Source organism: Balaenoptera ricei, chromosome 15 (genome assembly GCF_028023285.1).
Source record: "Balaenoptera ricei isolate mBalRic1 chromosome 15, mBalRic1.hap2, whole genome shotgun sequence".
Taxonomy (NCBI): Eukaryota; Metazoa; Chordata; class Mammalia; order Artiodactyla; family Balaenopteridae; genus Balaenoptera; species Balaenoptera ricei.
Genome location: NC_082653.1, coordinates 67,867,765 through 67,880,434, shown reverse-complemented (window position 1 = coordinate 67,880,434; position 12,670 = coordinate 67,867,765). Strand labels below are relative to the sequence as shown.

The following is a 12,670-nucleotide window of genomic DNA, read 5'->3' as shown; positions in this document are numbered from 1 at the left end:
CCTTCCTGAGCTCTGCCTTCCTGAGCCAAAGGCCGAGAGCATCCTGCGAATTTCCAGAGGTAACTCCATCCCAGCCTCCAAAAGGACTGGGCCAGTGGGGGCGTTTGTTTTGCTGTGCCATAATCACAGGAGTGACTGGCTTGCACAGTTTATTTTCTTTTATTTCAACCCATCCCCAAAGCCCAGAGCAACTTAAAACAAGAAGAGCCACCACCTCCATCAAGAAAGGAGTATTTTGAAAGTTTAACTGATAATTCCACAGCCATTCATTCAGCTGCCTCCCAAGGAAATGGAAAGCATCTGGAAAATGTATTTAAAAATTGATTTAACGTTGAGCCATGTTAACTGTTTTAATTTCCAAACAATGCAATGCCCACAAAAATATCAATTAGCAATCAGGCAGGAATATTGGCGTCTGCTGCGGGATTCATTTATTTCAGCTCTGCAAAGTATCTAAGAAAGAGAAATCCAATGTGCCCCGTAGCTCCAAGGAAGGGAAATTAAGCCAGAATTGAAGCCGAATCAGGCCCTGGCGAAAACGGCGCCTTTGCCTGCACCCACTCCTCTCTGGCGTCTCCCTCTGGAGGGAGGGCAGTAACTTGTACTAAGGTCTTCATGCTTTGACAGGAAACACCCCTCCCTCCCCAGCTTCTCTGTCTCCAAGCTGGAAAACTAGGGAGACTGAAATGAGGCTGAGAATGCCTCCCTGCTGAGGACACAAGCCAGGTTAAGAACGTGCGAGATCATTTTCAACAATTATTCTTCCTTTTAGCGCCTCTTCAATTCCAAGGCCCCGGGGTCTCCCTGCCCCCACTGAGGCTCTGAGTCGGGGTGCGGGACTCCCACCGTCTGCAGCGCCCTCGGTCTCCACGTGCCCTGGGCAGCTGCCTGGGCCCCAGGGCCATGCGCAAATGCCGCTCACCACACGAGCCTGGGCATCAGGACCAGCAGAGGGCAGCCCAGCCCAAGACTCTGGGAGACCCAGGCTCCTAAAAGGAAACAAGACAAGACAAGAGTGCAGAGGAGGTCTCAGCAGCCCGCAGAGGGTGGACGCACCACGCCAGCTCCCCGCGCCTCTCCCTGATCCACTCACTAGATCTCGCCCAACCTTGGTTTGCTCAACTCCTAAACGGGAATAATGACCCCAAACTGCAAGGGACGGAAAGGCGAATTAAATGAGATTGTGTGAATCAGCGACTACCAGAGCTGCCTTAATCATAAGAGTCACCCGGGGAGAATGCTAAAAATGCAAATTCTGGGATCCTCCCCTGCAAAATCTGATTCAGCAAGTCTGGTACCAGGCCCAGGAATTTGGATTTTTAAGTATCACTCCCAGATGATTCGGATAATGAAGCAAATTTACAAAACAAGAGATTAAGTGCCTGGCCCACAGGAAGGGTTCACCCAGCTGCCAGCACCAGCTCAGGCCCGTGGGGTGAACGGAAGGAGAAGGAATCTAGGCTTCTCCTGCCTGCCTGAGTATGCATCAAAATTACAAATGCACAAACCCTCTGACCCAGCAATGCCACTTGGAAGAGTTTACCCTGCAGGTACACTTGAACGGATGCAAAGTATATAAGGTCAACCGCCGCAGCATCGTTCATAACAATATAAAAATAGAAACAACTGAATTGTCATCTACAGAGATCTAGTTCAATACAGTTATGCCGTAGCCAGAAAAACAACAATTGCACGGCTCTTAGGTACGGATATGGAACTACCTCCAAGGTATATTGTCAGGTGAAAAATGCAAGGCACAGAACAAAGTGTGTAACAAGTTTTGTAAAAGTGCAGGGATAAACTATGGATATGCATAGAGTATCTCTGGACAGATACACAAGCTGGTAACATTGGCTGCCTCTGGGGAGGGGAATTGGGCAACTAAGGAACGGGGGATGGGGGAGATGGTTCACTGCACACCTTTTCGAACCTTTCGTACTTTAAACCAGGTGCATTGCCTACTGTGTGCATTATATAACACACAAAACACTGTAACATTTTAAAATAACTTTTAAATGTATGCGTATTATATTTCAATGAAAAGGCTTTAAGATAATAGTAAGTCAAAGGGCGTGGCTCCGGTTTGCAGGTGCCATGTCTGGCCACTTGTGGCTGCAGAAATTGGGAATCCCCCAGTTTGCTATCCCCAAGGGACGCTGGGGCGGACCTGGAGACAGCGAAGCACCAAGCTTTGCTCTCTGGGTTTTTGCACTCACTCTTCCCTCTACCTGGGACATTCTCCACCTGGCTGGGTCCATCTTCTCTTCTTTTGGTCTGCAGCTTAGGAATCACTGTCCTCTGGAGGCTTTCATGGCCGCTCCCCGTTTTCCCAAGCCTAGATAGCTGCCTCTCCCGAGCATTCCCTGGGGGCCTGTGTCCCCCCTCACAGCACCCCTCGTACTGCGTCATGGTCGCCGGGGTGCAGCAGTTTCCCATGCTGGACTGGGAGTTCAGAGAGGACAGAGGACACGCCTGGCTGGTTCATAGTTGCCTCCCCAGAGCCCAGCACCAGCTTAGTCCAAAGTCGGTGCTCACTAAAGACACAAGGAGGCACAAAGAAGTGGGAGAGTGAAGGGAAGGGGAGAGTAAGACAGGCAGGGAGGAAAGACGGGAAGGAAAGCCACACCCCCGGCTCCTCTGTCTCAGCTCAGCCCTTAGTCACCACCACCAACCTCTGCTGCTTTCCTCCCCTGGTCTTACCAGATTTGAAATCTTCTTTATTTATGAGAAAGCCTTACCTGCCTTACTCACCTCTGTATTCCCTGTTCCTACCGCAGGCTTGGCACATAATATTAATAGGTGCCCAGTATACGTCAATTGACTTTATTAATTAATACTGGACGGTGAGGAGGGAGGAGCAAAGGAACCACCGACAGGACTTAAGTCCTAAGAAATTCTGATTCAGTGGGTTCTGGGTGGGGTCCACGGGACTGGCAGTTTTTAAAAGCTCCCCGGTGGGGCTTCCCTGGTGGCACAGTGGTTAAGAATCCGCCTGCCAATGCAGGGGACACGGGTTCGAGCCCTGGTCCAGGAAGATCCCACAGGCAGCGGAGCAACTAAGCCCGAGCGCCACAACTACTGAAGCCCGCGCTGTAGAGCCCGCGAGCCACAACTACTGAGCCCACGAGCCACAAATACTGAAGCCCGCGCGCCTAGAGCCTGTGCTCCGCAACAAGAAAAGCCACCGCAATGAGAAGCCCGTGCACCGCAACAAAGAGTAGCCCCGCTCGCTGCAACTAGAGAAAGCCCATGCGCAACAACGAAGACCCAACGCAGCCAAAAATAAATAAGTTTAAAAAAAAAAAAAAGCTCCCCCCTTGACTTTAAAGTGCTCTGGAGTTGAGAATCATTTACATGTGCTCGGTAGGGACTTTAGATTTTTCTGGGAATGCAGGATCTCCAAGGACTGTCAGAGAGCCCACCCTGAATTTTAGGAACCTTCCCGCTGCCCCAGGTCTGGCAGGGCGGACCAAGAGACTAGGAAAGGGATTAGGAGTGGGGGACCGGGCTGGGTCTGTCCGGCTCACCTGGAGGAGAAAGAGAGGAGGGGGTCCGGGTGGGGCTGGCGCTCGGAGGCTCGTCCAGCCAGGAGCGAGTTTTGGCGCCATCTAGCGCCCGCTGGAGGCTCTGCAGCTGCAACATGCTGAGCTGCCGGCGCTGGGCTGGGGTCACGGCCGCGGCGTTTTCCGGACCCAGGGAGGCGATCTGCTCCGCGGACAGCTCCTGCAGGGGAGAGGGGCCAGCGCCCTCAGAGGCGCCCCTCCGCGGCTTTCCCAAACCTCGGCCATCCGCCCAGGACCCGCACACATTCGTCGTACCCATATACCATTTGTGCTCCTCTTTAGGATTTTTACTTAAAATCAGATCACTCTTTCACTACTAAAATAAACTTATTTTAAAATGAAAAGAATTTAATGGAAATTTCCAAAAACGGAAAATTGGAATGACTCGCAAAAGTACTCATTTAAAATATGCCATAATAAATAAAACAACACTGTTGCATTGTAGCTATATGTGTTGGCCAACAATGTCTGAAGCTGAGGCCTCTTTAAAAACAGAAAAAAGAGGGGATTTTAAGTGTTATAGAGGTGTTAAATACATTTTAGCTCCAAATCGAGACTTCCTCCTTCAAGTAATCAGTAGTAAAGGAGAGGTGAAAAGGTGACAATGTTGTTTAATGCAGTGCAAGGTACCCACCCTACCCCACCCCCAATGCTTCAAGTCCCCCATCTGAGAAACACTGATGTGGAGGAGAAAACACACACCTAAAAGGCAAAGACCTGAATCTGTGTCCCAGCTCTGTCACATAATAGCTGTGTGACCTTGGGCAAGTTTCATAGCCTCTCTGGGCTTTTGGACTAGATGTGGGATGGCACAGATAACTCGTCTCCTAAGTGATTCTCACCCTTGCTGGTGAGTCCTGTGAGGGCTCAGTGAAGGGGAAGTACAGTAATCTATTCGTGATGTCTGCCATGGACACCGGAAATGGGAAATTCTGCTGAGAGCAGAAGTCCTTTTAGGGCCCTGAACGAGATGTTTTCTGAAGTCGCTTCCATCCTAGAGAGGGCTTGGTGACTAGTTCCAGTGGGTGTGGAATGAGATGGGATGGCAGGGGCCTCTAAAGTCAGCCTGCTTATTTTCTAAGGGCCCCAAAGATTCTGAGAAAGGGGGTTCTGCTCCTTCACCCCATCTTCTTCTCTCCTTCACCTTCTTCTTTCCCGTCCAGGTTGATGCTTCTCTGGAATCATGTCATTCCCCTGCTTAGAACCCTTCCCTGCCACCTCTCCAGGCCACAGCTCAAGCTCCTGAACATGGTAATGAGGGCTTCAAGCTCGGGTCCTGCCCACCTCTCCAGCGTCCTCTGCGCTGGCACACTTCACTCCTGGAGAATGGAGGTCCATATCTGCAGCCCCCAGAAGGCAGCACTTCCTTCTGCCTGGAACACTGTTCCTCCCTCTCCACCTAGCTAACCCGTCCTGCAAAATTCAGCATCACCTCCCCCCTCTCACCACAAACACACACACACATGCACACACACACACACACACACACGCACACACACAGAGGACATGTTCTTCTGGCTTACACCTTACATCTACCATTAATATAGAGTCTGCATTATAAAAATTATCTATTTTTCCAATGTTGCTGCTTGCAACCCACAGGCCAGATTGAATCTCTAGGCCTATTGCACTGTGTTTTAAAATATAGATTCAAAGTGGTTGCCAACATTTAATTATCAGGAGATTTCATATGAAAATGAGATTTCTGGATTCTTAAATAAAAAGGAAGATCCAGCAATACTTGGCCCACATTGTCACACTGCATCAATGTGCCAGAGATGAGAAGCAGCTTCCCCAGATTTAGACAGGGCTCTCCAGTTCACTTCAGTCCCTACCCAGGCGACTGCACTCCCTTATGTTACTTTTCAAGCCCCTGAAGGCACTGTGTTATACCCCTTCACCAGTGCATCCCCGGTGCACCAGCCTGGAGCCTACATCCTAGCGCCTAGGCTGGAGCCTACCACAATGTAAGTGGCCACTAGGAATTTTTGGAGTAGGTAAGCTACAGACTGCATTCCAGACAAGACCAGGAGAAAGTGCTCAGCAACATGCCAGCATCAAGAACCAAGCTGCCTACCCCATGCAGAGCCCCCAGAGGAGAAGCTCAATGGCGTTAAGGACTATGACTTATTTCCCCTAAACAGCTACCACAACTCTTCTGTGCTGGGAACTGTCCTGGGTGCTGAAGTGGTTCAAGGTCCGCTCTCTTTCTTAAAATGAACCAATGATGTTGCATCATGGGAGTTTGTCTAGCCTCCTGTGTGTGCCTTATCCACTTTTTATGGACAGCATGTGTTTCCAAGTTACACAGCAGGCAAGAACACCAGCGTCACTCCTCATCAGAGCAGACTGTCCCCACCAAACCCTCTCCTAATCTTGTACATGACAGGAAGGAAGGACCTCTCACTGGATACCCTGCTTCCCTAACCTCAGTTGATCCAATTCAACTCTCTCAATTTTTTCCATAGCTGTTTGTCACCTGTCCTACTGTGGCTTCCTTAACAGTTTTCTTAAAATCAATTAAAGTATTTTACTTAAATTTATTTTAAAAGGAAATGTTATACAGGAAATGTTCTCTCTCATCTGCAATTCTGAAGTCCAAAAGAGTCAGAAAACAAAGTCTTTTCCAAAGTTTAAGACAAACTTATCTGCCAGCAAAATCTGACCTAAATTGATGTGAGACCATTTATAGTCTCTATTTATTCCAATTAGTGTGATTTGTCACAGATTTCTTCACGGACATATTAATGCATTTGCTTACAAGGTGCTTCCCCAGACACTGCTGAAGGTATTAAGTTACCATACTGTAGATTCACAGAGTGATCTTCCTAAAATCTGGAAAATTCCAAATTCTGAAATATATATATGCCCCCAAGGGTTTTGGATAAGGGAATATGCACCTGTCATACCATCATAAATAGAAAATCAGTACCAGTGGCGATGAAGAGAAGGAAACCGTAAAAATAGATACAATTAAAAGATAAATTTAAATTGAAGAAAAAAATACTTAAAAAACAAAAACACCTAAAATTATCTTGTGATCCATCCGCTGTTGGCACACAGCTCTCCTCTGGCCCTATTAGCAGAAGGCTGGTTGCAGGTCCCTAGAATCCAAGGCCCACCATCTGCCTCCCTGTGTGATTTGAAATAGGGTCAAGCTCCCATTCTCCTTGAGGAACTGAGTACCTACTTTGAATATCTCATCAGGAAGGCATTTGATTGCTGATGGCTGGAAATATGGCATCAAATCCTTGTCAAGCATTCGGAGCTCTTCCTTACTTAATCCAGCTGGGGTGAAAAAGGAATCATGAGGGTTTAGTTCAAGCCATCAGAACTCCATTTGTTTTATTAATGGTGCCGCATAATGTACAGATCTGCGTGTTCTAGGCAAACATCTTTCCTTACAAAAGTCCCTGAAAATCACACCGGGGAATTAGGTTCCTTAATCAACTCAGGGAAAAAAATCTGGGTCACATTAACCCTGATTGGTCTCCTACAGGGAAATGTATGCCCAGAAGGAGCTTCACTTTACACAAATTTCAAATTGTGTATAAATCTATTTTGGAGCCAATTAAATAACATTCTAAACCACTTTAGCTACACAAAAATTACCAAGAGAGCTTGTTTAAGAAGCAGACTTGCAGACCCCACCCTCTGCAACTTCAAGTCATGAAATCTAGGTTCAACCATAACTCTATAGATAGTCACTACACGTGGTCAAGGATTCTTTTTTTTTTCAACACTATATTATTTAATCTTTATTTTTTTAACATCTTTATTAGAGTATAATTGCTTTACAATGGTGTGTTAGTTTCTGCTGTATAACAAAGTGAATCATCTATACATATACATATATCCCCATATCCCATCCCTCTTGCATCTCCCTCCCACCCTCCCTATCCCACCCCTCTAGGTGGTCACAAAGCACCGAGCTGATCTCCCTGTGCTATGCGGCTGCTTCCCACTAGCTATCTATTTTACATTTGGTAGTGTATGTATGTCCATGCCACTCTCTCGTTTCGTCCCAGCTTACCCTTCCCCCTCCCCGTGTCCTCAAGTCCATTCTCTACGTCTGCATCTTTATTTCTGTCCTGATTCTTTCATTATTTTGTTTGTTTTTGTCCCCAGATTTAAGGTTGGAAAGGGAGAGAAAGGCATGCTCAAGGTGTCTCTTACCTGCAATGGTCCCAAGCTCCTGCAGGACAGAGCTGGACCACTCGGTGGGCCCCCCAAACACAACTTCTGCCTTCCTCTTAAACTCTGCCAAGACGTGGGTGCTGCAGAGAAGGGTCCCAATTCTGGCCACCACCACCCTGGTTATGAGGGAGGATGTAGTGTGAGCCTGGGAGACGCTCCGGCCAAAAAAAGATATGCAGAAGGTTTCAGCACCAAAAAAGGATCCAGCTAATCTCACTCCCTATTTTAGCCCAGAAAGGTTGCAAAGCTCAGCAGAGAACATCTTGCTGAATGAATGAATGAACGAACCAATCAATCATTTGCTACTTTGCACACTAGTGTTTTGGTTACCTGAATTCTGAGATCTTTATAAGTGAGATTTCGGTGATGTTCATGGCACACAGGGTTGCACCAAGTCCTACTAAGTGGAAGCTCTTCAGATCCTGGACACTATAGCCTGAATCCTCCAGGAACCCTTGCAGAATGGATTTAGCCTATAAAAATGCGGGAAGATAGGAAATGAACTATCCAGGGATGATCAAGACCCCAAGGTCTGAGGGGATACTGGAGCCAGCCTCCTGACTGATCGCCCACCCTGCTCCTCTGAACATACTGCCCACCCCAAATCATCCCAGCCACTCATCCAGGTTAACCTCCTGAAGGTGCTGCTTCTACGGAGTACGTCCCCTGATCTATGGAGGCATCTTTAGGCCGTGAAGCTCTGTATCCTTCACCAATATTAAAGACACCTATGGGCTTCCCTGGTGGCGCAGTGGTTGAGAATCTGCATGCCAATGCAGGGGACACGGGTTCGAGCCCTGGTCTGGGAGGATCACACATGCCACGGAGCAACTAGGCCCGTGAGCCACAACTACTGAGCCTGCGCGTCTGGAGTTTGTGCTCCGCAACAAGAGAGGCCGCGACAGTGAGAGGCCCGTGCACCGCGATGAAGAGTGGCCCCCGCTCGCCGCAACTAGAGAAAGCCCTCACACAGAAACGAAGACCCAACACAGCCAAAAATAAATAAATAAATAAATAAATAAATGAAAAAATAAAAAAGACACCTATACCTTGTGTCTGTGTCTGCTGGCTTATTCCCTTCATCACTCATGACCTTCACATAGTTTGGTCATTTAAGTTCTTCTGCATCAGGATCCAGACTTTTCCAGCAACTGTTTTCACAACTTTCTGACAAAACCTTGTAATGTTCTGCCTTTGCACCTTTACTCAAGTCAGTGCCTCCATCTGAAATGCCCTTCCTGCATTCCCAACTGTTAAAATCCGACCATCCTTTTATTTGGGAGTCCAAGTCAAATGTTACCTTCGTGAAATCTACCCTGAAATAGGTTTGCCTCTCACTCTTCAATTCCAGGGAGTAGTACGTTAAATCCTTTGGCATTAAAAAACCACACAGGAATCTCTTCAATGAGCTTTGATTTAGGGGCTGATGTGTAGTGTAGTGTCCCTATAATTTTAGTATAGTGACCATTCATTATTCATGACTTTCCCTGGAGAGCCAGACCTCCTACACTCTCACTTCATGTGGTTCAATTGGAGCTAACTGCATTCTGAGTTCCAGAGGTGACGCTATGGCCTAGTCCTGGCCAGTCAGTTTGTCTCTTAGCCTGGTTGCAGTGACTGGTTCTAGATTCGGCATGTGATCCAGTCAAAACCAACCAGGACTTTGGTTGGAGCAATTAGAAGAGAAGAGCTTTCTTTACTGTGGACTGGACCTTGGAAGGACAAACACCTCAATCTGCTAGAACTCAACACGTGGAAAGAAACTGCCTCTGGGGACTTCCCTGGTGGCTCAGTGGTTAAGAATCTGCCTGCCAATGCAGGGGACAGGGGTTCAATCCCTGGTCCGGGAAGATCCCACATGCCGCGGAGCAACTAAGCCTGTGCGCCACAACTACTGAGCCCACGTGCCACAACTACTGAAGCCCGTGCGCCTAGAGCCCGTGCTCCGCAAGAAGAGAAGCCACCACAATGAGAAGCCCGTGCACCACAACAAAGAGCAGCCCCCGCTCAATGCAACTAGAGAAAGCCCACGCGCAGCAACGAAGACCCAACACAGCCAAAAATAAAATAAATAAATAAATTTATTTGAAAGAAAGAAAGAAAGAAACTGCTTCTGAACAAAGCCCACACAAAGGAAAACAGGGTCAAAAACTGGTGAGAGATGGATTCCTGACAGTAGTGTTGAAGCCCCTGGATCCAGCCATACCTTAATTCCACCCTTGACCTTCTCAGTTATGGAAGTCAATTCCATTCTTGTTCAAGCCACTTTGAGTTGGGTTTTCTGTCACTTGTAACTGGATTAACCCTGATTAATTTGATCCAGATATGTTGGACCTGAGGAAGGACCCAAGCCAATCTCTTGAAGATGAGCCGTATAATTGTCTGGCTCCTCAGGGCTCATGGAGGCAGATGCAGAAGATTACAAAAGGGCCAGAGCTCACAAGGCAAAGATAGGGAGGAGACCTCCAAGGATGAACATCTCCTGAATGGAAGTGAGGGTCACAGGGATACAGTGAATCTTCCCATCGCCCTTTAATGTCAGTCCATCCCATCACACACTGTAGATCACTCCAGTGTTAAGAAAAAGTATTGGCAAAGATGGTGAAACGCTGCAATAGGATTCCACTTTTCACGTGGCTGTTGTCTTTCTATCCCTCAGGTCTGTTTAAATGCTACCTGCTCAGAGAAGACTTCCTGGATTCCCCCATCCCAAGTAGCTTCCCTCCGCACTACTTCCATGAGCACCTTGCCCATTTTCTGCTTATCACTTATCAAAATTTATTAAATGTTTCACCTCCATCACTCAACTTTTTGTCTGTATCACCCAGTAGAATCTCCAAAGACAAAGACCATATCCAGCTAGTTCACTCCTGCATCCCTATACCTGATACAATGCCTGGCCCATATTAGGGTACTTTCGGAATAATAAGTACTTTTTGAATGAATGAATGAACATCTGAGTGAGCGAGCTATAGAAGTTGTAGGCAATATATACTCCTTTGAAATGGCATCAGATTATTGCCGTCATGTGATGCATTGGCTTCAGAGAGACTTCCCACGTCTCTGCAAATTGGACTGGTCAGTGTCTTCATGAAGTTTCCCCTCAATGATTACAAAGCTCACAGGTACTGTAAGTGAATTTCAGTAACACAATGTTTAGATTTAAATGTCTTTGAATGGCAATGTGCATCCAAGATAATAATAGCTAATATTTATTGAATGCTTACTGTATGCCAACACTGTTTTGACCATTTACACATACTATCTCATCTAATCCTCACAACAACCCTAGGAAGTAAATATTAATATTATCTCTATTTCACAGATGAGGAAACTGAGGCACAGAGAGGTTAAGTAACTAGGCCAAGGTTATACAGCTAGTAGACAATGGTTCTAGGATTACAACCTGGGCAGTCTGACTTCAGAGCCAGTGAAGATGTTTGGGGATGAAGGAAAGATGGAGATTCAAGTTAGCTTTTGAACTTTTCTTATTAAGTCTTCATAATCAGGTTTCACTCATCGACTCATAGCAATCTGTGCCCCCCAACCATCAGGCATGCCCATTTTAAAATGAAAGTGCAAAAATACAATTCAAATAAAATTACTTTGAAGATGTGATATTAAATTGTCCTTGCCACTGGAACCTGGAAAATGCAAGCTCAGCCTGCAAGGTGATAAGCCAAAACATATTTCTTTGAGTGACTGGAGCACTGTATCTGTAATGATTCCAAGACAATTAATACCAACACTTTTAGGCAATATTAACCACTGGAAAGTGAATAGCTGTAAGATTTCAATCTCTGTTCATCCCTCTGGCTTCTATAATAGTTTTTTTTTCCTTTATATTGGTTTTTAAGCTGAACTATCTGTTAATGTAGTTCCACCAGGTCTGACTATTAATCTAGAAACACGCATTTAAGCGTCTGATTGGGAGCTAAAGTTGAGGAACTGACTGCAAATGATATATGCAAATGTTGGTTTTCATATCCTCTTCAAACATATTGATAAATCTCACTGCCATCCATGGGAATTGAAAATTGATAAAAAGGGAAAGAGATACTCTAGTTTCTAAGTTGGATATATTTTTCTGTTTTCTCCCAGACTGCGAATAGAATGATTTTAATATTGGAAGTGTGATGTGGCACTTCTCAAACCAGTCAAAACCAGTTTTAGTGTCACGGAACCCCAGGATTGTAGAATGTCAGAGTGGAAGGAACTGCGGACTTGGGGGTCCAACCCCCTCACCTTGCAAATGAGGAAGGTGTTAAACTGCCAGAGAGAAGAAGTGTGAGGATGACAATATGCTGATGACAACAGTGAAGACAACTAATTTTTGTTGACTACTATGTCGCAGGCGTTGTTCACCATATTTAACATGTATTAACTCACTTAATCCTTATGGCCAGGACCCTCCATGTTACCTAACTCCAGGGGGGCACAATTCACACCATGTTCTATTTGAATGGTGCCACCCAGAGTCATGTGACATGGCAATCCTGATTACAAAAAGCTCATGAGAGTAGGGGACATGCCTTGGTTTTTTTTGCCCAGCATCCATTCTCCCTTTGATAACACCATGCTTTTCCTTTGGTGAACCACCTGTGCTCATTTCCTCTTGCTGCTGTAACAAATGACCACAAACTCAGTGGCCTGAAACAACACGGATATATTCTTTTACAGTTCTGGGGGTCTTAAGTCCTAAAATGGGTCAGCAAGATGTGTTCGTTCTGGAGGCTCTAGAGAGAATGCATTTCCCTGTCTGCTTTAGCTTCTAGAGGCTGCCTGAATTCCTTGACTCGGAGTCCCATCTTCCATCTTCAAAACCAGCAGCACTGCATCTTCAGATCTCTCAGTGTGTCCCTTGTCCCTCTGCTTCCACTGTCACATTGCCTTCTGTATCTGTGGTCCTT

General features: G+C 46.4%; 1 protein-coding gene across 2 annotated transcripts in view; it reads right to left on the bottom strand.

The window, feature by feature from the left end:
- Window positions 1–450: 450 nt before the first annotated feature.
- Window positions 451–12,670, bottom strand: part of OTOA (otoancorin) — a 59,876-nt gene continuing 47,656 nt past the window's right edge. For both annotated transcript variants that reach the window (XM_059896302.1, XM_059896301.1), the window contains 5 exons: window positions 8,091–8,233; window positions 7,740–7,876; window positions 6,754–6,851; window positions 3,528–3,723; window positions 451–989 (listed from right to left, as the gene is read on the bottom strand). In XM_059896302.1, coding sequence (XP_059752285.1) covers window positions 919–989; window positions 3,528–3,723; window positions 6,754–6,851; window positions 7,740–7,876; window positions 8,091–8,233 — 645 coding nt within the window. In that variant the 3' untranslated portion in view covers window positions 451–918. The remainder of the gene's footprint in view (window positions 990–3,527; window positions 3,724–6,753; window positions 6,852–7,739; window positions 7,877–8,090; window positions 8,234–12,670) is intronic.